We start from the raw sequence: 21,389 nt of genomic DNA on the forward strand, positions 1-21,389 counted from the left end.
GGCCCGAGTTGCTGTGCGTTACAGCATAGGGAAATGTACGATAAAATAAGGGTCAAATAGAGTGATTTGCATTGATGATAGTTACTGCTTGAATTGACCGTCATTGATAACCTTGACCGGCGAGAGATTTCCCTCATCTACAGTCTCCGCAACCCCCGCTTCCTTAGTCATCCGGCTCGGCCGGATCCCTCCATTGCACAGTGCCTCAACGTCCTGATCCACTACGATCAAGCCCCGAGTACCCTATATCTCCTGGGATTGACACGGCCGTCACAGTTAGTAAAGACAGCTATCTCCACTATAAGTCCAAAAGTGATCCCTGTTGTTAGTAACTGTTGCTGGGCGTACGGCCCAGGCTAGCGCCGCCGGATCAAAGGATGTCGCGGTCGGCTTCAAGCCGGCCTTGGCAGCCGAAGCAAGGGGATTCGGCAGGAGGTCGGACCTCGGTTAGGGAATGCTACCACTATAGATATCTCCACTTTAAGTCCAAAATGGATCCCTGCTGTGACTAACAGACAGCCATCTCCACTTTGAGCAAAAGTTGTTCCCCGCCCTGCTGTGAGTAATCGACAAGCTATCTCCACCATGAAAATCCCTGTTGTGACTAACAGACAGCCATCTCCACTATAAGTCAAAGGTGATCCGTGTTATTAGTAACAGACAGCTAGTTCCACTACAAGTTAAAGGTAATCTGTGTGGTTAGTAACAGAGAGCATCTCTACGTCAAGTGCAAAACACGGATGCTTTTAGTAACAGAGATCTGCAGGACATTATCTGCCTGCGGTCAGCCCCTAATCTTTACTGCATTTACCGCCTGATTTTAGCCTGTTCGGCCGGTACTTTCAGTGCATTTGGCCGCCAATTTTCAGTGCACCCAGCCCCTAATCTTGAGTGTATTTAGCCTGTAGTTTCCACCGCACTACTGCTAATCTTTAGTGCATCCAGTCACTAATTCTCGGTGTGTTCAGCGCCTAACATCAAGATATTCTATATAGACTATAGGGGGTTTATAGGTTCATTAAATCCTCCTCCGAAAAGTCAGGGGGGTTCTTTTTATATACTACGAGTCCTTTGCTGTTAAGTGCTGCACCCTTATTACTAATTGAAATGTGTTGACTAAAGTCCTGTGTCCGACGGATCTCATCGTCACTAATACCAAGGTCGTCGCGGGGGATCCAGACCGTGGGGCGGCGAGCACGCAGGGCCTCATGCTGAAATGGGTTGTGAACAAGCGTGTCTCTCTTCTCAGGTGTTAAGTCTTCGATTTCGTCATTGATCCCTTTGTAAAGTGCGTCGCCAATATAACGCTGAGCCTCATGACATTCATTATGTGTCGCGCATGGCTGGTCTTGCTTAGATAGCTGGCTTGCGTTACGAATCTCTTTCTCTCCTTGTAAACAATCATTTTGCCCAAGTCGCACTCGACCTCGTTCGTGCTCTTGTACCGTCACAACCTGGGACGAGCATCGAGGAGATATTGATGTATCCTTAGGGAGTTTTAGTTAGTGGTAATGAAAAGAGCGGCTTTTTATTATAAGACTGTGTTCGTTTGGTGAATCGACATAGCGGGTGCTTCCAAGTAGTTATATTGCCTTTCCTCTCTTTCGATTCTGAGTGGTGATTATATCAGCTGATCATCCTCCTCCGAACATCGATTTTCTTGCTGTCTTGAGAGCCCTGGCGATAAGCAGTCATGTTGTGCACACGGCGACTTCTCGATTTTCCGGCGACGAGCTTCGTGCCTTGATTCTTGAGATAGTCATCTGCGATGTTCTCGGCCGACTTGCGAAAGACAACGAGCTGCATGTGAGACTTCCATGTGCCCTCATTGTTGAGCGGGGGAATCGGTGCGGACTGGTCGTTGGATCCTTGCGTGTGATGCTTTGTATAAACGCCATCAGGCTCCTCTCTGTGGGGCTTCACTGTGGAGTCTTGGCCCAAGTTGGATGGCCGAGAAGATGTGACAAATTCGGCGTTTAGTTGCTGGGGGGGGTGCTTTGTGATGCTAGCAAGTCGGTGTATCTCTTCGTCAATGTCCATTGATGGATCTATCCTGCTACTGGCTTCCGTATGAAAGTCAGGTTCAATGCACCCGTCAATACCGTCGTCGTTTTCATCGCCGTTGACAGCCTCGGAGTGTACCGTTGCAGCTGCGTTCTGATCGTCGTGCGAAGACTCAACGGAAACACCATCTGTGAAGCCTGCCAAAGGGGTGGTCTCTGGACTTTCCAGAGATAAAATCACTTCGGCTGCATCATTGGTCAGCCATGTTCGGTCCATATTTGCTTGCCTCTGTGTTTCTTCGAGTGGTGGCTGAGTCATGACCGCGTCTTTCTCTGCCTCCTTCGCTCGTTCGACTTCGTCAACTGCTTCTTTCTCGGCCGTTTTTCTTAATGTCTCACAAACGCCAAGGAGATAGCTAGTTCTATCTTGTCCTGGGTATTTCAAAGCCCAAGTAGTCATGAGATTGTAAACCATCTCGAAAGCAGTTGCAGCAGCAACCGTGTTGTCAGCCAATCCGTAAAAGATAAAATTCACAGGGCCGTATACGCGTTCACTGTAATGCTTGCAATTGAAGAACGTCGTAATAGCGTCGGCGAGGCAATCGATATAACCTTGAATCCTCACAATCTTATGGCGATCTCCGTCAGAACGTCTGATTGCCACAATACTTTGCCCCGCAAACTGCAACTGAATGGATCGAGGTTCATTAGCAAGAACTTCGGCTTGCGTGACATTATGCTGGGCCATCAGCCGGGACGCCATATGCAGTGCAGCTTTAGCTTCAAATTCAGGGGTGCCTGGGTGATTTGCACGGCTGAGACATTTTTTTATTCTCTGGATGGCCGGATCGTCGTTGAGGATTGTGGCGGTGGCGGGTTTCATTTGGCTTGGCTGCGCAAGTTCTGTGATAGTTGCTTTGTATATGGGAACTCCTGCCTTCGGCTTGGACGGGAGGGCATTGGTTTGAGCTTGTGCCTGAGCTTGTGCCTCGACCTGTGGCTGAAGCTGTACCTGGGTTTGAACCTGGGTTTGAGCCAGATTTTCAACCTGAGTTTGTACCTGAGCTCGAGTTTGAACTTGTGCCTGAACTTCTGCCTGCTGGTGTTGGATCCATCTGTTACACTTCCACGTCATAAGCATTGTCCGCAATTGACTGTCTGTTGTGTTAACGAGGTCGGGTCTTTGATTTCGAAAATGTATAATTTCCCGATTTGGGACCTCGAATACTTGAGGAGGGATGCTCTTTTGACTTTGCATAAACTGCCGCTGGTTGGGGATCCGGGCATCTGGAATTTGCACACTGGAAGTCATGCTAGGATTCTGGCCTGCCTGAGGTGATTGCTGTGGCCAAACAGCCCCAGGAGAGGGCTGTTTGGGAGGCAAGGAGGAAGGTGCGGATCGGAGAGGCTGCTCGAGCGTTGTTCCGATAGGATAAGTAGAAGGGCTTTTAGGCCTCGGATCTCCATTTCCTGATGAAAGCGGTAGCGCATCATCTTGATGGTTTCGAAGCTGTTGGTAAATGGCCTGTTGTTGAACAAGAAGCTGATCGGTGAGCCGAGTTTCTTGTTGCATTCCAAGAGCTTGGGGCAGATTTTGTAATAGTTGCCGCATCTCTTGGTGATTTCTGGCTTGGATTGCGCCCTGTTCACGCTGGTATTGTGCTTGGTGCTCTGACTGCTGTTGAAGCCAGCTTAATCTACCAAAGAGCTCCTTGGTTGTTCGAGGGTGTTGCTGCTGTTGCTGCTGTTGCTGCTGTTGCTGCTGTTGCTGCTGTTGCTGCTGTTGTCGTTGTTGCTGCATCATCCTCATCATCTGCTGTTGCTGCTGTGGTGTCAAGCATGCTTGCTGCATGGATTCTCCAACGCTTTGATGCAACTGGTGTGACTGGTCCGCCATCGTCCAAAATGGGAGGGGGCAATACAGATGACACACCAAAAGGTTTACAAGATAAAAGATGCTAATTGGAGATCACTCAGGTTCTCTTGATAAACGTTTTACCCATGAGATAGGAGCGGCTGCATTAATTTTTAAGATGGACAGTAATCTTAACCGCAATATCTGGCCTAAATGGTAGCCTCCCGCCTTATTCCGTGTTGTATGACATGAACGATCAATTCGGGCCTGTTGAGAACGAGTGTGTCAATTTTTGCCCGATCCGAGCCTAGGGTTACAATATCGGCTCTTGCTATGATGATATGGTTTGAAACGGCAGCTATTGTGCTCAGGGCTTCACGGGCCACTAATATCGATTTTGAACCAGTGCACTTCATCCGTGCTTTGCCCCGTTATTTCTGGCAACGCCGTTGGGCAAGATACTATAGCCTTGGCTATCTGGTCTACTGTACCAAGTGATGCCCGTGATTTTGACGCTGCCATATCCATCACCGTATCGTCAAGATGCACACTATTTGTCCTTGCACGTTAGAAGTATCAGAGCTAGCACATCCGCAGACCTGCCTTGTCCTTTCCCATTTAAATGCAAGATTATACGTCAGCCTGTAGAAGACGGCACAAACAAATGCCAATGGTTGATTTTCAATGTACTGTAACCAAGTATTCATAGATTTGCCAGATACTCGATCCAAGAAAGGTTATGAAATTTTGATCCGGCGCAAGTACACTGAACGGCCGAATTTCTAAGCCGCACTGGCTGCTTATGACCTCTGAGCCGGAACCGACAACCTTATCTGCCGAGCAAATCCGGCTTCAACCCTACAGGTGTCCCAACCGCGACGGACGTCACCGACGCCAACGACAGAGAACGGGAATGAGACCAAGATCATCATCCTAAAAAAAGTAAGCAGTTCCAGCCCACGTCCGCTTTAGAGTGCTCACGTTGGCAAAGTGACACTATGTGGGGCATGTTCTAAATTTGGAAGTATGTTGTAAAGAGGAATCTAGTTATGCTCATAACTGTATAGATGAGATAATATAGGGCCTGGTTCTATTTAATTGGATAGTCGGCTGTCGCAAAGCTCGGATGCAATAGAAAGACGTACCCGGCACCGCCTTGTTTCGTCCATTTATGTCTGTCCAGCTGGCCCCACTCTCCTAATTATCGTGTACAGCAGCATTGGCCAAAACCGGCCGTCAATACAATTATGTAACCTACCCCACCACTTGTGGCAATTCGGACACAGCCCGTTCTAATGTCCTTGAAACTCTGGCATGACCCTCAGGGAGCAAGATAATGGTGCGGGAGCTTGAGTTTGTAGCAGCCTCAAAACATTGATCCGGCATAAGCAAATGAAGATGAGGTGTTGAGAACGGTCTCAACTTATTTTTGAACATAAAACGTTTTGCTGCGTACTCGACGGCTTTGGGGCTGGCCTGTGCGATGACAAATTTGTTGGCGTTGTCAAGTTTATTATTGATAAATGGTATGAATATCACTGCTCGAGATGGTCTAGGTGAGGTCTCAAAAATGTCCTCAGGCACATTAGTGCGGGGCTCAGGCTCGGTGATGTCATCTGTATCCTGTGCCGGGCTTGTGTCTGATTCTGGGAGGCTGGGCTCTCTCTCAGGCGTTGACTCATCTTCATTGTCTGCGATCATAGTGCCAAGTTCTACTTCAGGGTCGGTTGAGTAGCTACTAGAGCGAGAGTCGGAATCCTGCCTCAAATACTGCGTGATCTGTTCGTTCAAGGGCATGTTTTCCACGTGCGTGTCTTCCATGGATACATTGTCCGATGGTATATCATCCACGGATTCGTCCATGGGTACATTGCCTATGGGTAAGCTATTTTGGTCGGTCAACGTGGGGGGATGTCCGAAAAAGGCGAAATATGTCGACTGAAGCACAAAGAACGATGTGATATCCCGGCCCCGAGGATTGAGTTCGCCGTAGTCAACATGTAGAAATTCTACTGTGAGTAGTCTCCGGTCATGCTCATACGTGGCGTGGGTAGGGAGTCCACATCTCCTGAGTGTTGCATTGATCGAGTCTGATACTATGGCTGGGGTCAGATTATTGGTCTGGTTCCTTGTAAGCTTGTTGTTAGTAATCCTTGACATTTTATAGAAACTTACCAATTCTTCATCCTCTCCTAGAGTTAGTTGTTTCAAATAATCGATCTCTGGGGTGTGAAATCCACATTCATCAGCGAGTTTGACAAACCGGGCGAGCTTTGATTCATCTGCCTGCTCAGGTGGGACCTTTGCAAGAAGCTTGTCAATGCTTCGCCGTGGTTGTTGTGACAAATTTCGAAAGTTCCGCATGCTATATATCCATAGTTGCCGAATTGACAGATCTATGTGCGCTTCCTCGATTTCGGACTCGATCTGACCTTGGGTGAGGCTATCTCGCAAGGCCCTGTCGAATGTCTTATCTATAGGCAATATAAGGTGCTTCATGCTTTCTGCACAGGATTGGAGAACCTTTATGTCCTCAAAAAAAGTAAACAGCGAGGGAATTATGCAGTCTATTGCGGTGAGTTCCGTCCAGATTGCCTGGCGCTCCTCGGGACTGAACCTGCTGAAGAGGCGTTTTTGATCGAGTTCCCGTTTTATTACTGTTTCGTCATGAGTTGAGAACCGGGGACATCGAAGCTCTAGTGTCTTGACATCCGTTGTACTGAACTTTTGCAGTGCTTCTTCGTTACCTCGTACTAATCTTAACCAAGTAGCCCTGATATGTCTCAAGTATGACATCACTTGCTACTGAAATTATACTGGTGGGTATAGTGTCTGTGTAAATAAATTTTTGGGCTCATACCTCGTCACATTTCAAAGCCATCAATTTGTGAAGCGTGCTGGTTCTCATCCCATCTCGAAGAGCCGGTATTTCTAGTACTTCGTCGAAGGCTTTCCAGATGCCTGTATGCCCAAGCAACTGTCTGACACATCTTTGCGCATGAGAGGATGATAGGTTGCCCTTGTGACGCTTCCACGCTTCCATGCGTTTGGCACCCTCCTTGACCTCATCGCGTATGTCCAAAAGAACCTCAACATTTCGAATGCAACTGTCGCTTCTGTGTTGCATTTTACATCGGAGTGACGGTGCATGCGTTTTGTGAAGATCCACGCTCGACCCGGGAGTGCGCTGCTTTATTTGTTGTGGCTCAAGGCAGGTTCTGTCCCAGCGCTAGGTCTGTTTTGGTTGGAAAGGGTCATTTCCTGCCTCCCACCACGGTTATAGCTCGCTGTGGGGTGCGATAGCCAGTGTCCCTCTTCCACATTCTCTGATCGTTCTGCCTAAATGGACTCCATTACAATATATGCAATCTCATTATGTGGCGTTTTTGTTGCAGTCTTCCTTGTCGCTAACCTATTACCCATTTCCATTCGCCTTCTTAAGTGGTTCTGTCGGGTGGTATCTCGATCCTTACTGGTTATTTTTCACTACACACACTATCGGCATGTGATTAACCGCCATTCTGCTGTTGGTCCATGGGTCTTGTCTGCTGTTCTTGCCAACATCGCGTACATAGTGGGCAACATCATCTGCCTGAACCCTCAGGCGGAAAATGTTGTCACGCGAGCTGGATTATTATCCCTCATCAATATGGCGCCCCTCTTCCTAGGTTCTCACCTGAGCTCCCTTGCTGACCTCTTCGGTTTACCCCTGAGGACGTTTCGGCACATCCACCGGTCCTGTGGCCTCATGTCGGCGGCCCTGGTCCTTGTGCACGCCGTTCTGGTGGCCACCAAGCAGGGCTCGTTCTCGATGAACAATTTGCCGAATAGACTCGCCGTTACGGTATTGGGTCCTCTGAAAAGTCGAGCCGGCATGTATTAATTGTTCAATAGGGTGCCATAGTTCTTGTTGGGCTCGTCATTCTATCGGCGCCTCCACTGAGGAGACGTTGGTATGAATTCTTTCTTCGCACTCACCAAGCTCTAGCTATTGTCTTTGCAGTGTGCACTGTCGTACACCTTCGCTCAATTCCCAAATATCCTTGGCTCCCTATCTATATATTCGGAACCGTATGTGGTGCTTTGTCTCTCGTTCAACTTGGGCTGTTTACGTATCGAAATGTTCGACCGGGGAGCCTCAGACCGTACATCAAAACGCTCAGAGAGATTCAAGACAGCGGGGTCATTGAAGTAACACTGAGTTTTCCAAGGCCGCTACTCATTGACGCAGGCCATTATGTCAATATATGGGTTCCATCAGTAGGTTTCTGGTCGACCCATCCCTTTACTGTGGTCTCCTGGTCACCTGTGGCGCAGACAACTATCGGTTTGTTGATTGAGCCGCGAAGCGGTTTCACAAATAAACTGCTCCGTTGTGCTAAGCTGGAGTCTGGCCAGCATCTAGCTCGCCAGGTCCTCTTCAGTGGGCCCCATGGTAGATGTTTGCGCGTATGGGAGTTCAAGACTGTTATCATGTTCGCGACGGGGTTTGGTATAGCAGCGATGATACCGCATGTGAAGAAGCTCATTTATGGCAATATCCTGGGCAAGGGCTTTATTAGACGAATCCGTCTAGTGTGGCAAGTTGAAAACAGCAGTGAGTGACGAGCTATCCTCAATCTACCGTAGCTGAACAGGGTAGACTTGCGAAAGGGAATCGATACCTTCATCAACGACCTCCTCTTCGCTGATGCATCGGAGGACAGCTATGTAAGTCAAGACCCTGGCCGATGCTGTGTGCTGATATTCTTGAACAGGTCCTAAGTATCTCTATTTATGATCCAACTTGGAAGATAGAAGAGAGCCTTGGCGAGCACCAGCGTGTCACCATTTTGCCAGGCCCTCTAGACATTGACGAAGTCATTAGAAGTGAGGCTACGGCCAAGTTCATCACGGATTCAAAGCTGAAAAAGAAGTTGACTGGCGATGACTCGACAGAGGAAGAACTGACACGCAAGGCACACAGTTTCACCCAAGCTGGCGGCAGAACTCTAGTACTCAGTAAGACAAACTCAGCCGCCAACAAACTAGCCACTAACTGATATTGCAGTGTCCGGTAGTGGAGCGATGAGGGACAGCGTCCGTCGAGTCACTCGAAACTACCTGACGAAGGGGTTTGAGTTGAGGGAATTAGACTATCAACCAGAGACATGAACACAGATCAATGTGTAGACAGAATTAGATGCCTCAATATGAAGAGAATTTTATTGTCATTTTCGTTTACAATGTTCGACGATTATTCTAAAAACAGTCCTCAGCAAGATCAGATTCCAACTCCCAGGTTGGGCACTCGTAATCCTGCCATTTAACCGCCACATAGTTATTGCCGGTGTCGCTCTGGTAGTATCCAATCACGGCCTCTACACTGCATTCTGAGTCGCATTGCATCACATTGGGACACTGTCGAAAATCTTGCCACAGTCTAAGGCGTTGACCATCATCGACTACCCACAGAAGACCATCTGACCTTGGCCAATCCCACTGTTCCCAATCGTAGTTGGCTGCTCTGATACCATGAAAAGTCCAGTTGGGAGTTGTAAAGGTCATCAAGACTTCGACTACAATGACATCCGAAGACCACGCCGTTTGCACGGGACATTCCCGATACCAGTATTGCGGCGTTGGAGCTTCCATTTTAGCACTTAATACAACAGTCTACGTCTAGCGCATCAAGAGGAAGATGATAGAAGTGCAGTCCCGCTGCCGAACTGAGAAGCCAAGCAAATTAAATGAAGGGAGAATATAGTTGGAATGGTGCACGCCTACACTGCATTCTAGATGGGTATCTATAGTTTACGCGTTGTGCGCCACAACCGGCCATATTTTTTGGGCATGGCATGAGACTAATGACACATTTGAGACGCAGTGGGGACCTAGTTACAGGTGACAGTTCAGGACGAACCATTTGTGGACATATGATCTCTGCTGAGAACAGTGAAATACAAGGCCACCGCTGACAAAACCACCGCCCAGGAGCTCCCGTTCCACAGCCTCCAACCAACAGCCTCCAACCATCATGATGCAAGCAGCTCGGGTCCAAAAGCCAGGCCGCAGTGGTAAGAGGCGTCGGCGACATGAAAAGAAACATGGCTGGAATCTTGAACTTCGTTGCCCTACGTATACCTCCAAGTTATCACAACTAGTCTCTTCGACCTCCGAGGTAGCGACTCCATCATCCACTCCAGAGGCAGCGATCATCCCGACTCCATCGTCCACTCCAGAGGCAGCGATCATCCCGACTCCATCGTCCACTCCAGAGGCAGCGACTATCCCGACTTCATCGTCCACTCCCGGCTTGATGAGGGACGCCTTTTTGTCTACCAGCGCAAACTCGTCTCTCACTTACCTATCGCCAACCATACCGATACTAACAACCGCGGCGCCCACTGCACTATTCACCGCGGCGCCAACTGCAACATCTGCTAGCTCACCAGCCCATCATAACCAAGCATTTGTGTCAATTGTAATGTGCTTTGTCCTGCTTACGCTTGTGCTTTGATAGATCGTGCGAGGCTAGGGGTCAGTCGTCAGCGAAGGGGGAGGGGGTGAACTTGTGGCCAAGCGGCCTCTGCGCCGAGAATATGGGCCCTGTATTTTTCTCCTCAGATGCTCTAGGACGTTTTGGTCAATCCCTTTTTGGGATAGTAGCATACGTGGTACGCATATAGTCAAGTCTTCTTCTATCAATTTCCGGATGTGCCGGCTGATGATGTCATCTCGTCTCCAGAAAGCTAGCAGGGGACTCCCCGGTTTGCGAACTCTATGTCGTGCTGCCGCGCGTCAAGTGGTCATACAGGCGCCAATGCCAAGAGGCATGATCCTAGGGAGTTATCCGTATCACGGGGGAATGGAATTTGTCATTTCGCCGAACTTAGCTCCAGCCTCGCCCAACATGCCGCGCTAGAGGAGGAAAACCCAGTGCGGAAGTGTGACGGCCCAACCATGTGCCGCTATTCTCACCGTTGCAAAGCTAGCGCTCCTTTAGTGTGCCTCGTATTCCTTCGCTTGCGCTCTTCATGATCCATGTCACCGTAGTTGCACCTCTCCCAACAGACCAGGGGTGTGCACGCATGTCAATCTCTGTGCAGCTCTAACCGAGGTCAGCATAAAGCACGAACCAACCAGGCTAGGTACACACGTCTTCTCCACGGTACGACTGGCGATTAGATCGCATTGTCAATACACTGAAGAATCGCCCATTGGCGGCTACTGATCAACGCTCGAACGAAACTCACTGCATGATTATGATCCTCCCGAGATTTCTTGTTTGGTCTTGCTCACGACAATGGGATACAATGCTTGCTAATATTTTACCTCCGTAGTTCATGGGGCTAACCACATGATGGGTAGCAGATGCCGCTCAGTGGATTCTTGTTGGTTGTGCTCTTTGCGAAGAAAAAACCTTAGCCTCTACCAGACTGTCGGATCTGGCCACGCAGAATAAAAACGTCAGGGTGAGCTCTCGTAAAATATGCTGCCAGTTCAATCGGTAATGTAATTATTCCTCAATTATTTACATCTTTGCAAGTTTATTGTCCTCTTTGCAAGTTGTCACTATGTTTAGCAACACTCACGATTGGGATCCGTCTTCATCAGATGGTGTCGGTCGTCAGCAGGCCCCGCTGGCGCGCCGCACCCTACTGGGCCAGCACCCGCCACAGGCACTGCTGCACCTGAAGCGAATGCTGCCACATGTGTCACTGGAGACACTGGAGGAAATGCTGCAGGCTCGCCCCCCTCAGCCGCCACTGCAGGCTCACCCCCCTCAGCCGCCACTGCAGGCTCGCCCACCTCGGCTGCAACAGCTGCAACAGCAGGCTCGCCCACAGCAAGCTCGCCCACCTCGCCCCCCTCAGCCGCCACAGCAAGCTCGCCCACCTCAGCAGCCCCTGCAGACTCGGCCGCCGCAGCAGGTGTGGCCCTTCCCAGAGCAGCTAGAGCAACTAGAGCAACTAGAGGATCTAGAGCAGCTAGAGCAGCTAGAGCAGCTAGAGCAGCTAGAGCAGCTAGAGCAGCTAGAGCAGCTCACGCAACAAGACAACCCCTTCTCCAATCAAGTGGCATCGCCTTTTGAACCCGACACCTTTGGCTTCCAACCTGAAACCTCAATTGGAGAAAATCAAGATTGGCACATGGTCTCGGGGCTACAACTCCTCACAGCTGAGAGACACTGGGATGAGTAATTCCACCGACACATTTTCTCAGACGGCAACCTTCTGACAAACCATGCCCAGATATATGCGAGAGCAAGATATGCGTTTTCAGAAGTAAGTACAATCGCCTCTCTTACAACTAGTGACACTGCTAAGATATCTCAAGGGCTGAACAGATAAATAAGAGGTACGATTTGCATGTCAATTCAGATTTAAGGCTAATATTATCAAAATAGATTGCAGGACCTGGAGGCGTAAGTAGTCATTCTCTCAATCCGAGCAGTAGAGTAGACTAACGTCATGTAGGATATTAGGGTTATTGCCGGACATCAAATCGGGGTTCGTCAGGCTGAGAAAGGATTTGTCGGACGGAACGATTACATTGTCTCCTTGACCGGGCTGTCAGTAGCTTTATCTAGCCACCCAAATTGAGCATACCCAAATTGAGCATACCAGTCCCTTGCCCTCAGAGCCCCACAACACTCCATCCCAGCTCACCCTGTTAAGATTCCCATCCAGTTTCGGCATACATTTTTTATCCTCTGCTATATTAGATGATCGTGCCGTGATAGTTCTTTCCCATTGAATTATTGCATTCCAGGAGAGGCAAATGGCATCACCCACGCCACCCACGAATACCGGCGAAAGCCAAGAGCCCCTTCTTCCTTTCTTCCATCCCGATGGATCTACGGACGTGATCCCGCGAATTTCCAAAGAAACACTTTTGGCTGTCCTGAAAGGACAGTATTCCAACAGATTTAACCAGCTAAAACTTATCGATTGCCGGTTCAACTACGAGTATACCGGCGGCCACATCGATGGAGCTGTCAATTTCAGCGACCAGGTCTTGCTCACCGACAGCCTCGTCGATCCTCTTGTTGATGAAAGAGTACTTCTTGTCTTTTACTGCGAATATTCTCTCTGGCGTGCTCCCCAGATGGCTTGCCACGTTCGGTCTAGCGATAGAAAAAGGAATTATGAGGCATATCCTAGACTGACATATCCAGACGTCTACGTGTTGGATGGAGGATATAGTAACTTCTTCCCTGGGAATGAACATCGGTGCTCGCAACCGTATTACATCACTATGTCCAATAAGGAGCACTGGGAAGAGTGCGAACGAGAACTGAGTCGGTTGAGCAAACGCAAGCGGGGTTGGCGGTCTGTCAATATGTCTAGAAGCAAAAGACAACTAGTTTTCAAGTAAATATGAAGCCAGTCAAGCTAGCCAAATCCCCCCGCCGATTTGGTGATAATAATTGTCAGTATAGTACAGTAGAGTACTTGATGATTGAGGTGAGACTTATTTCCATGATGGGGAATACCAATATTTACCATGCTCATAACCCGGCCAAAAGTAAGGCGGCCTATCAGTCAGCCTTCGGTCAGAACTGTCATTTCTGGACGGTACTGAATGAAAGGGAGTAATCCAGAACGTTCCTTTGGGGTTCTGTCAGTTCTGGGCTGATGCTATAAGAGGCCTCTGTCGCCTCTGACTTTTGATAAGCTGCGCAAAGATTTTAGCTACAATGCAAGTCATTGATTTCCCCGAAACTTCGGCTGCGCATCGAGACCTCTACGAGACTTGTCGTCAACTCGCAAACGACCTCAAAGAAGCGCGGGTGCATCTGGATGAGCAACGTGAGAAGCTTGAAGAGGAGGTTATGAAGCGGCAAATACAAGACGTCAACCTTGACCAACACAAAGAAGCCCTCAGTCAAAAGGTTAGGGAAAGCTATATAAAAGATCGCATCATCCAAGATCAGGCCACGTACATATTTAGTCTCCATGGGCAGATTGAAGAGTTCAGCGCTTTACCGCGAAACCATGATGACGCTCAGTGGAGTAAAAAGAGAAAACTCTGGATGTAACAAGTCCTTTACTTGGGGAGACTAGGCAGCTTGGATCGTGAATGGTTCAAATTTAGCAAATGCGCTTCAAGGGCAACCATCGAAGCTCAAGCCAGAAAATTTAAATTGCAATACAGAAAGAGATGAGGAATCGAGTGACTTATCGAATGTGTGCTTCCGATAGTAGCCAGATTCCTTCTTAAAATGCCTTTGATTCGTACGCTCATCACGTACTGTACAGCGATTTCGCATTTCCCGTCAGCCTAGGGTAGCTATTTCAGTTTTCACGGGCAGACTCTGAGAGCGCATTAGTAATCGTCGTCTGGTCGCTAGCCCGCCCTTGGCGGTCTTTACCTCTGCTCGCCTGTGCCAGGGGACGTGAATGACTACGCGTCGGTCTCGCTCGCTGGCGGGCTACCCCCTGCTGTCAATCCAAGCCCTATTACGTACGAGCCACGCATACGTAACAGCCGGTTCAGTGGATACGCACTGACTAACACGCTAGTTCATTGGACAGACATGTTAGTAATTGCACGGACACTTTTGGACTGCAGGACGTACAGGCTATACTCACCCTCAGCCAATTAGTAAAACCAGAAGTTGCTTCTGCACCCCCATCGGGGTGCCTTCCAAACGCCCAAAATTGTCCAGATCCTGCTAATAATTAACAAGACACTTGTGGACTATGGGGGAAGCACATTTGTCAATATCCAAAAATGGCCCAAGTAGGACCGCGAAGCTCGGCCAGAGTAGCTATTGTCAATATTAAAGAACGAGGAGAGCAAAACAGCTGTTGTTGACATAAAGAGACTAAGAAGAACGGGCCTATTGGCAAAAATACATCAACATTTACTCCATCCACGAAATCAATATGGATGTTCTACGGGGCACACGTGAATACACACAGAAACAGAAAACAAAGGTGAGGAAAAGTGGCCGCAGTATTCTAAGGAAGGTCGAACAATTGGGGGTGGGGGGAGAAGTCTTGACTGTAGTGGTATTTCGGGACCCATTAAGTGGTGACTTTTGCGTCGGAGGTCATGTCCCTGAGGGTGAAACAGCTCCCGATCTGAATCTTCTCGTACGACTCATCAACTCCAATTTTATATTTGTACCTACTGATGGCATCACAGTTCAAAGCCCACATGAACGAACCTCAAGAGTATCTAGCACCACGAAGGCGCCCGAACCGAAATGCACCAAGAAGGCGCTCGAACCGAAAGGCAACGCAACGGATAACAAATTTATCAAACGCCAAACAAATCACTACCGAAGAGAACAGGTCACCAGAATCTACTAGTGACAGAAGGACTCCCCCCACAGACAATTATCAACTTGGGTCACAGCCAGATACTGGCGATGTGTCGAACCAAACTGGTACCCAATGCAGTGAGGCGCTATCTCCGATGTATCAATTAGACGTGATCCATGACGATTACGCAGAAAATGATATTTATCATCTTGAGGGAGATGTGACCGTGCTGCCAGCGGGCGAGCTAGCAGAGACTCATCAGGACGGCGCGCTTCATGAAGTGGACACGATTCATGTGCGAGATCCGAACCAGGGTAGTTGCATATCAGAGATGCTTTGGGAGGATGGGCATATGGAAGCAACTGAGGTGACTAGACCAGCTCTCGTACCAGGCAATGCGAGGCGTACCCAAGCACGGGTTATGAGCCTGGTACTTAGCAACTATCTTGACAATGCGAGACGTATTCGAGCACGGGCTGTGAGCCTGGTGCTTAGCAGGTATCTTGAAAATATGACCCTGAATGATTGATTCATGATCCAGTCTCAGAATACAAAGTCCCTCCTAGTGGTTAGGTTTTTGTAATGGTACCAAGCCCAGCCAAGACCTCGAGCCCGCCTCTCATCCTCCTTCAACATATTCGATGTGGTCGCCTTCAACATGTTCGATGTCTCGTTCCAAGAGGCGGCGTCCAATTATTTTCAGCTTGGGCCTTTTATTCAATTCCTCCTTGTTGACCACAAAATATCTGCTGTCTGTTTTGGGATCGCCTTCTGCCGGAATGTCAGTTCCTATGAGAGGAGGTGGGAGACATGGACAGACCTACGCATTTCTCTAAGCTCACAATCTAAAAAATCGATGATGTCGTAACACATCGAAAGTTTACGTTCAAGCAACTTGATTAACGTTTTCTTACGTTGTCGAAAATTATGCTGAGCAAGTCGATTCTTCTCCTTGGCCGTGGTGGTGGGTGACGACGTATGGGCCATGTTGTTGAGGTTGGGGCTCGGTAATTGAATAGAATTTAAGACCCGGGGTATGCAAAGACATCTTATGGAGGCAAGTTAATACACGACCCTAGAGATTTTCATCAGTGGGGTCCTATGTAGAGCGAACTACGTGAAGCATCGTTCTGTTGTAATCTCCGATGGCCCCTGTCAAGACACTAGGGTGCGGAGCCCCAAAATCGGTAGTTAGTCATGTTCATATTCCCCACAGAGTGTGTCAGGTCGTACTTTGTCAACCCATGCTAGTCTACCCCTTCCGGAGATTACGCCAAATATACGTAGTCCCTCCAAACAATGTTGAACTGTCGCTGTATCCCGCCACATCCGTCAAGTCAGAGTCTCTCAAAATCGGTGTTTTTTCTAAGTAGGCCAGGGATTATCCCCATATAAACAGAGTGTGCAGATTCCCTTCCTTCATCCAGGCCCTAGCTGTAGGGCCAGCTTATCGCCAAGGGCCCCATTTAATAGGCAAGAGCAGCTACCCTGGAGCGACATAACCATCCGCTGCTGGAAGGCTGGGTTGACTATCCATCCGCGTCGAATTATGAGATAGCTAAAAGATTACGCGCACCGCAGAGATACAGTAGGTCTGCCACGAATCTTATAACGAATTCGCGCTGAGGATATCAGCAACATCACACCGATTAAGTTTCTTCGAGCACAGATTTTATTAGTGTAGATCCACAAATGCCCATAGGCTCACGGCCGTTTTTAGATACTCAATGACATATTAAATGTCCTCGAAACTTCAAGTTTACAAGCTTCAGCTGCAAAATGAAGAAACCGGGCTTGAAAAATCGCATTTCACAACTTCTGAGAATAAATAGAAGGAGGTCCCTGGACCAAAATGACCTTTGTCCCTTGAAACCTCTCGACAATCGATGCAATGAACCAGCAGACACGGAAGCAAAGGTTTCATCACAAAAGCTTATAGTGAATCTCAGTCGGGAGAGTGGCAGACTGCGATGGGATTTAGCTCATAAGAATCATGTGGCTAAAGAGGTTATAATTCCCTTTTTGCCATTGATAAAGCTTCATTGTGATGGACTCACAGCTGCTGTTCAGCAATGCGATATGAAAATCAAGCAATGCAATGCTGCATGGGAAGTAACAAACAGCCAACACCGGGACTCAATATCCACCACCGTACAGAAAAAAATCGAACTACGACTGTAGGGTAGATAAGTATCTTAATGAAATTCGAGAGCGACTGAATTGTACCATTGCATTACAGCAACTTAGACTCACAACGGTTCGTGGCGGGAAACCAACTAAAGTGGACTTGTCCAAAAAAAAAAAAAAAAAAGGAAAAACCATTTTCATCTTCATGTGCCGGTTATTTTATTTTTGTTTCCTTACCTCTTAGCACCTTCAAGCAGTGAAACTAAAAAGGCTGCAGAAGGTCTCATGCATCATTCAAGACAGAAAACCATCCCTAGTTCCTCCAGCGACGACAGAATGTTGGCAGATGCATGGAGAGACCTAACCAAACCGCGCTATCCCAAGCGAAATCGATATCCAACTGAAAAGTCTCTATCCAACAGCTCTTTTTCGAGCGACCGTAAGCGGAAAAAGTCGAAAGGCGAGCCAGCTTTAGCACATCATGCGCCAGCGAGGACCAATAGGGAGTATCGCTACTGGTTGCGTTCAAGTTACGGGGAACATCTGCATCCTGCGGCATATTCAAAAGATACCCATGGGAGTTTGCAGTACCCCAACCAACCAGCTTGTACAAGAGGTGAGCCAATTGAGGATGTCAAAGGTATCGGCGAGAACAACCAAACACAGCGACAGGATTCCAGGAAGGACGCCCTCTGACGCAGCCGTGTACCAAGACTACTCATAGAGACATCAAATGCCACAATGGAATGCGATACCAACGTAAAGATAGTGGACCATTTGCGGGCAACTTTATGTCTGATGGGACGGTTATTGATATTGACGGAGAGCCATTTATTGGATATCATCTGATTGCACCACTAGCCTTTTGTTGATATTTTTATTTGCATTTCAATATTGAATTCATGATCCAAGCAATCCACTTTTGTCGGATGCAACACCTCCGCTCGTCCAAATCCGTCTCTCTCCACTAGGAAGAGACAAAGCGCCAATAAACTTTCACACCTCGAGAGGTGAAGGATAGTCAGTAATAATAAAAGCGATCTGTATTGCTGTAGCTCAATGCAACTTATAAAAGCTCATTAGCATGGGACTGAAAGATCGATAAAATCTCTACAATATGATGGATATCACTCAGATGATTGAATACGACATAAAACATCTGGAAACTGCCTCAGTTACTTTTTTTATGAATGGCGCCCAAGTGTGCCGGGTGATCCCCTTGACTTTCCACGGAGTAAGCCTCCTTGAAAATACGCCACCTGATACCGACTAAGCTGATATTTTCATAGCTGTCTGTGGTTAAAATCCACGTTTCTGGCTTTGGAACCAATATTGACCGGCGCTCAATCAAAGTTAAGCCAAGAGACCCGACTGCAGTGATACAAGTCAACCGCCCACCCATCAGCGCACATGGAAATCACCAGCCCCTCATATGTCCAGATTCGCGAAAAGCAGCAAAGATTGAACTGCAAAAGGATGACCAACACTCGATATGCTTCACGATTAGTCGAGGACGAGATGACAAGTCAGATATGACAGAAACCCAAGTCTACTTGTCGTACGTCACCTCTGCGGCATTTTGGTCCCCAACTCATGAGCTTGATTTGTATACAACCGATCGTCGTGCGACACTTATCACAAAAGCTCGGCTTTCGAATTCAAGCACTGAGAAATGGGAAAACTGCAATATGAGTCTTTGCTCTCGCCAAGTTGCAAGCGATATCGCCAGCCAACAGAAGTCGGTTACTTCAATGGCTGTTGATCGGGCCAAACTTCCCGACCAGGGGATAGTCTTTGAGGCGTATAGACATCGATTAAGTCTCCTAGAAAGGCAAAACAAGGAGAAGATAACAAAGAAGAGGCCATTGATACAGAACCCCAAGTGGTGCCAGAATCAAATGACTAGCCATTGCCAAGGAGCTTGCCGTCAGCAGTCAGGAACCTGCATCTACGAATGTCTTGACAAAGAAATCGGATTTGAAACGACGTGGCATATTCCGGGCCGCTGGAGTTTCAACGATGGATTCAACACTCTCCCGCAGCCAATATTTTGCACGGAGCTTAGAGATGTCTCCATCCAACACATATTCGACGCCAAACTGGACGCTGTATACCTGGTTGCCCATATAAGGAAAAATTCTGCACTTCCCTTTTTTCCGGGACCCGTATGGGTGACACTGGATCGCAGCTTCGTGGGTACAACCACACTGCCAGATTGTTTCCCGGAAGAGACTTTCAACCTAACTTTCATAGACCCCGGAATCCGTGTTACTAAAAGTCCCGGTACTGGTTCAGGACCTATGTGTAACACTCGCATGATTGAAGTTCACAATACCCGGCAGTTGAACGGGACTGGCACACTGTTTGTTCCACGACGCATCGAAATCTCCCACAGTGAGTGGTTACATATCAATTTAGTTTCTCCAGAACCTGCAGGCATAGCAAACCGGAAACAAATGATGGCAAGCCCCGAGGGTCACGTCCTTTGCCAGGCACAGGCTTGGATGGTCAATTTGCATGCAGGAAACAAAGTGATACTACGTGTAGATAGCATAGCTCCCTAAACACCAAAATGAATACGGGATCTACATGAGCATGAATTCCCCGTATAAATTTGGGTCCCAGTCGTGAGAGTGGGTCAACTTATGGGCCAGCGATCCTCTTTGAAGTGTATAAATGACCCTCCATCCCTCTGAAAGCGAGTCCACCACATTTATGACTTTCTACCTCTTCTTTTAACCTGATACAGACGGCGTCATAATCATGAATTCGGACTCTCTGCAGCCATGGTGCGTTATGGTCCTTGCGTCCACGGCTTTTACCAACTTTGTAGCTGTGCTTCTGTGGTGGCTCGCTCGTCCACACAGATTGCGGGACCGCTGTATGGTTGTCTGGTTCTTACTCTGGAATTTCATTGCCATGGGTCTCATGGCTGCCATGGTTCAGAAAGGCGTGGGTTTGCATGTTGGCACTGAGGTACTCCCCGATGAGCTCGTCAAGATTGAAAAACTCCAACTAGGGGCTGAGATCCTCTATATTTTTACTCTTGTCTGGACTAAGATGAGCTTCTTGCTTTTACTCCACAACATCTTTAGTGGAGATGCAAATTTTAGGCTCGGGCTGTGTACCATTGGAGTCTTGATTATTGCTTGGTATGAATGACCCTCACCATTAGCAGATGGACATTATCTGACGAACACAGGCCTGTCTGTATGGCATGGTTGTGTGTCCTCCGTTGCATCCCGACGCAAAAGATTTGGCACCCTAGCCTCCCAGGGCATTGTATCAATAGAATGAGCATTTGGATTGCGAATGCTATAGTAAAAGGCATTAGCGACTTCGCTATACTGATACTACCTTTGCCATTCCTCTGGGGGTTGAGGATGGAGGTGTCTAGAAAAGTCTTCATTACTGGTGTATTTGGATTCGGCCTTCTGTAGGTTCATTCGAGTCTTTTACAATCATACACTAACCTCATATCTAGGGGTATCGCTGTTTCTGCCTATCAATTCAAGACGCTCATCCAATATTCTACTGACGATCGCTCCTACACTCTCGCTCGCATTGTCGGGTGGAGTGCGATCGAGATGTCCATCTGGATCATCTCAGCTTGCTTACCAACATTAAGGCTCAAACTCTGTCTCCGCCAATTTGCCTTCTTTATCAATCGAATCTGTCCTTCAACTCCACATGTCAGATCCATTCATCAGCACGGGAATACTTACGATAAAATAAGTAATATCTGGGATCAAGAAGGAGGTACAGATGAGGTCGGGCATCTAGAATTAGCGCGTCTGGGGGATTCACCACCTGGTGATAGAGAGGTATAAAAGTCTACTTTAGAACTTTCTTAATTTGGACATTTGTACATTCCCCATTGAGCTAGATGGGAATGAAGCATTGATGACCTTAAGCCGTCCGGCCAGATGTTCACTCAAGTCACAATATGCTCGAGGACAATGTCTATTCATTCAAATATAACATGGAGTCCACCTAATGACCTTGGGTCTCTCTGTACCAACAAAACTTAGTCTATGCTCTAAAGCCGAACAATCAAGGTGAGGCCCTATACTCTGATTTGCGGACTGCAGCAGACTAAAGTGCGGTTTGTCTGATTATCAAAGGCAATGCCTCAAACCCAGCAAGACT

The 21,389-nt window shown here is 48.0% G+C and overlaps 15 protein-coding genes across 15 annotated transcripts; 9 read left to right on the forward strand and 6 right to left on the reverse strand.

Annotated features, from left to right (window-relative positions):
- Positions 1-1,007: 1,007 nt before the first annotated feature.
- Positions 1,008-1,409, reverse strand: BGZ61DRAFT_370422 (phosphate metabolism protein-domain-containing protein; the record flags this gene model as incomplete). The annotated part of the gene is made up of 1 exon (XM_046242022.1): positions 1,008-1,409. A coding segment is annotated over one exon (402 nt), but the record flags the coding sequence as incomplete, so codon positions are not given.
- A 217-nt stretch (positions 1,410-1,626) lies between these two features.
- Positions 1,627-3,138, reverse strand: BGZ61DRAFT_370616 (uncharacterized protein; the record flags this gene model as incomplete). The annotated part of the gene is made up of 2 exons (XM_046242034.1): positions 1,627-2,685; positions 2,737-3,138. 2 exons carry the CDS (start codon positions 3,136-3,138, stop codon positions 1,627-1,629), a joined length of 1,461 nt encoding a protein of 486 aa, XP_046095634.1.
- A 1,974-nt stretch (positions 3,139-5,112) lies between these two features.
- On the reverse strand, positions 5,113-6,985 carry BGZ61DRAFT_485884 (uncharacterized protein; the record flags this gene model as incomplete). Its single annotated transcript, XM_046249771.1, has 3 exons — positions 5,113-5,979; positions 6,034-6,660; positions 6,719-6,985. 3 exons carry the CDS (start codon positions 6,983-6,985, stop codon positions 5,113-5,115), a joined length of 1,761 nt encoding a protein of 586 aa, XP_046095635.1.
- Positions 6,986-7,201: 216 nt separating this feature from the next.
- On the forward strand, positions 7,202-9,012 carry BGZ61DRAFT_433540 (uncharacterized protein; the record flags this gene model as incomplete). Its single annotated transcript, XM_046243918.1, has 6 exons — positions 7,202-7,702; positions 7,753-8,455; positions 8,501-8,568; positions 8,616-8,773; positions 8,825-8,859; positions 8,909-9,012. 6 exons carry the CDS (start codon positions 7,202-7,204, stop codon positions 9,010-9,012), a joined length of 1,569 nt encoding a protein of 522 aa, XP_046095636.1.
- An 87-nt stretch (positions 9,013-9,099) lies between these two features.
- Positions 9,100-9,510, reverse strand: BGZ61DRAFT_433541 (uncharacterized protein; the record flags this gene model as incomplete). The annotated part of the gene is made up of 1 exon (XM_046243919.1): positions 9,100-9,510. The coding sequence occupies exon 1, from the start codon at positions 9,490-9,492 to the stop codon at positions 9,100-9,102; it is 393 nt and encodes a 130-aa protein (XP_046095637.1). The 5' UTR covers positions 9,493-9,510.
- Positions 9,511-9,699: 189 nt separating this feature from the next.
- Positions 9,700-10,531, forward strand: BGZ61DRAFT_465344 (uncharacterized protein). The gene has a single exon (XM_046247567.1). It carries the CDS (start codon positions 9,875-9,877, stop codon positions 10,355-10,357), a length of 483 nt encoding a protein of 160 aa, XP_046095638.1. The 5' UTR covers positions 9,700-9,874; the 3' UTR covers positions 10,358-10,531.
- An 806-nt stretch (positions 10,532-11,337) lies between these two features.
- BGZ61DRAFT_465346 (uncharacterized protein) lies at positions 11,338-11,843 on the forward strand. The gene has a single exon (XM_046247568.1). The coding sequence runs from the start codon at positions 11,551-11,553 to the stop codon at positions 11,794-11,796; it is 246 nt and encodes an 81-aa protein (XP_046095639.1). The 5' UTR covers positions 11,338-11,550; the 3' UTR covers positions 11,797-11,843.
- Positions 11,844-11,860: 17 nt separating this feature from the next.
- On the forward strand, positions 11,861-12,474 carry BGZ61DRAFT_465347 (uncharacterized protein). The gene is made up of 5 exons (XM_046247569.1): positions 11,861-12,037; positions 12,093-12,125; positions 12,178-12,198; positions 12,248-12,265; positions 12,318-12,474. The coding sequence occupies exons 1-5, from the start codon at positions 11,991-11,993 to the stop codon at positions 12,403-12,405; spliced, it is 207 nt and encodes a 68-aa protein (XP_046095640.1). The 5' UTR covers positions 11,861-11,990; the 3' UTR covers positions 12,406-12,474.
- Positions 12,475-12,564: 90 nt separating this feature from the next.
- Positions 12,565-13,218, forward strand: BGZ61DRAFT_433544 (Rhodanese-like domain-containing protein; the record flags this gene model as incomplete). Its single annotated transcript, XM_046243920.1, has 1 exon — positions 12,565-13,218. The coding sequence occupies exon 1, from the start codon at positions 12,622-12,624 to the stop codon at positions 13,216-13,218; it is 597 nt and encodes a 198-aa protein (XP_046095641.1). The 5' UTR covers positions 12,565-12,621.
- Positions 13,219-13,540: 322 nt separating this feature from the next.
- BGZ61DRAFT_485889 (uncharacterized protein) lies at positions 13,541-13,882 on the forward strand (the record flags this gene model as incomplete). The annotated part of the gene is made up of 1 exon (XM_046249772.1): positions 13,541-13,882. One exon carries the CDS (start codon positions 13,541-13,543, stop codon positions 13,880-13,882), a length of 342 nt encoding a protein of 113 aa, XP_046095642.1.
- Positions 13,883-14,732: 850 nt separating this feature from the next.
- Positions 14,733-15,642, forward strand: BGZ61DRAFT_485890 (uncharacterized protein; the record flags this gene model as incomplete). Its single annotated transcript, XM_046249773.1, has 2 exons — positions 14,733-14,942; positions 14,995-15,642. The coding sequence occupies 2 exons, from the start codon at positions 14,733-14,735 to the stop codon at positions 15,640-15,642; spliced, it is 858 nt and encodes a 285-aa protein (XP_046095643.1).
- Positions 15,457-16,201, reverse strand: BGZ61DRAFT_465350 (uncharacterized protein). The gene is made up of 2 exons (XM_046247570.1): positions 15,938-16,201; positions 15,457-15,884 (listed from the first exon to the last, which is right to left on the reverse strand). Exons 1-2 carry the CDS (start codon positions 16,098-16,100, stop codon positions 15,733-15,735), a joined length of 315 nt encoding a protein of 104 aa, XP_046095644.1. The 5' UTR covers positions 16,101-16,201; the 3' UTR covers positions 15,457-15,732.
- A 655-nt stretch (positions 16,202-16,856) lies between these two features.
- On the reverse strand, positions 16,857-17,162 carry BGZ61DRAFT_465351 (uncharacterized protein). The gene has a single exon (XM_046247571.1). The coding sequence runs from the start codon at positions 17,035-17,037 to the stop codon at positions 16,882-16,884; it is 156 nt and encodes a 51-aa protein (XP_046095645.1). The 5' UTR covers positions 17,038-17,162; the 3' UTR covers positions 16,857-16,881.
- A 1,195-nt stretch (positions 17,163-18,357) lies between these two features.
- On the forward strand, positions 18,358-19,804 carry BGZ61DRAFT_566935 (uncharacterized protein; the record flags this gene model as incomplete). The annotated part of the gene is made up of 3 exons (XM_046255946.1): positions 18,358-18,474; positions 18,530-19,634; positions 19,668-19,804. 3 exons carry the CDS (start codon positions 18,358-18,360, stop codon positions 19,802-19,804), a joined length of 1,359 nt encoding a protein of 452 aa, XP_046095646.1.
- A 214-nt stretch (positions 19,805-20,018) lies between these two features.
- BGZ61DRAFT_311158 (uncharacterized protein) lies at positions 20,019-20,869 on the forward strand (the record flags this gene model as incomplete). Its single annotated transcript, XM_046238809.1, has 3 exons — positions 20,019-20,392; positions 20,443-20,676; positions 20,725-20,869. Coding segments are annotated over 3 exons (753 nt in total), but the record flags the coding sequence as incomplete, so codon positions are not given.
- Positions 20,870-21,389: the final 520 nt, after the last annotated feature.

The sequence above is a fragment of the Ilyonectria robusta genome, assembly GCF_021365365.1.
Source record: "Ilyonectria robusta strain PMI_751 chromosome Unknown BGZ61scaffold_41, whole genome shotgun sequence".
NCBI classification, from domain to species: domain Eukaryota; kingdom Fungi; phylum Ascomycota; class Sordariomycetes; order Hypocreales; family Nectriaceae; genus Ilyonectria; species Ilyonectria robusta.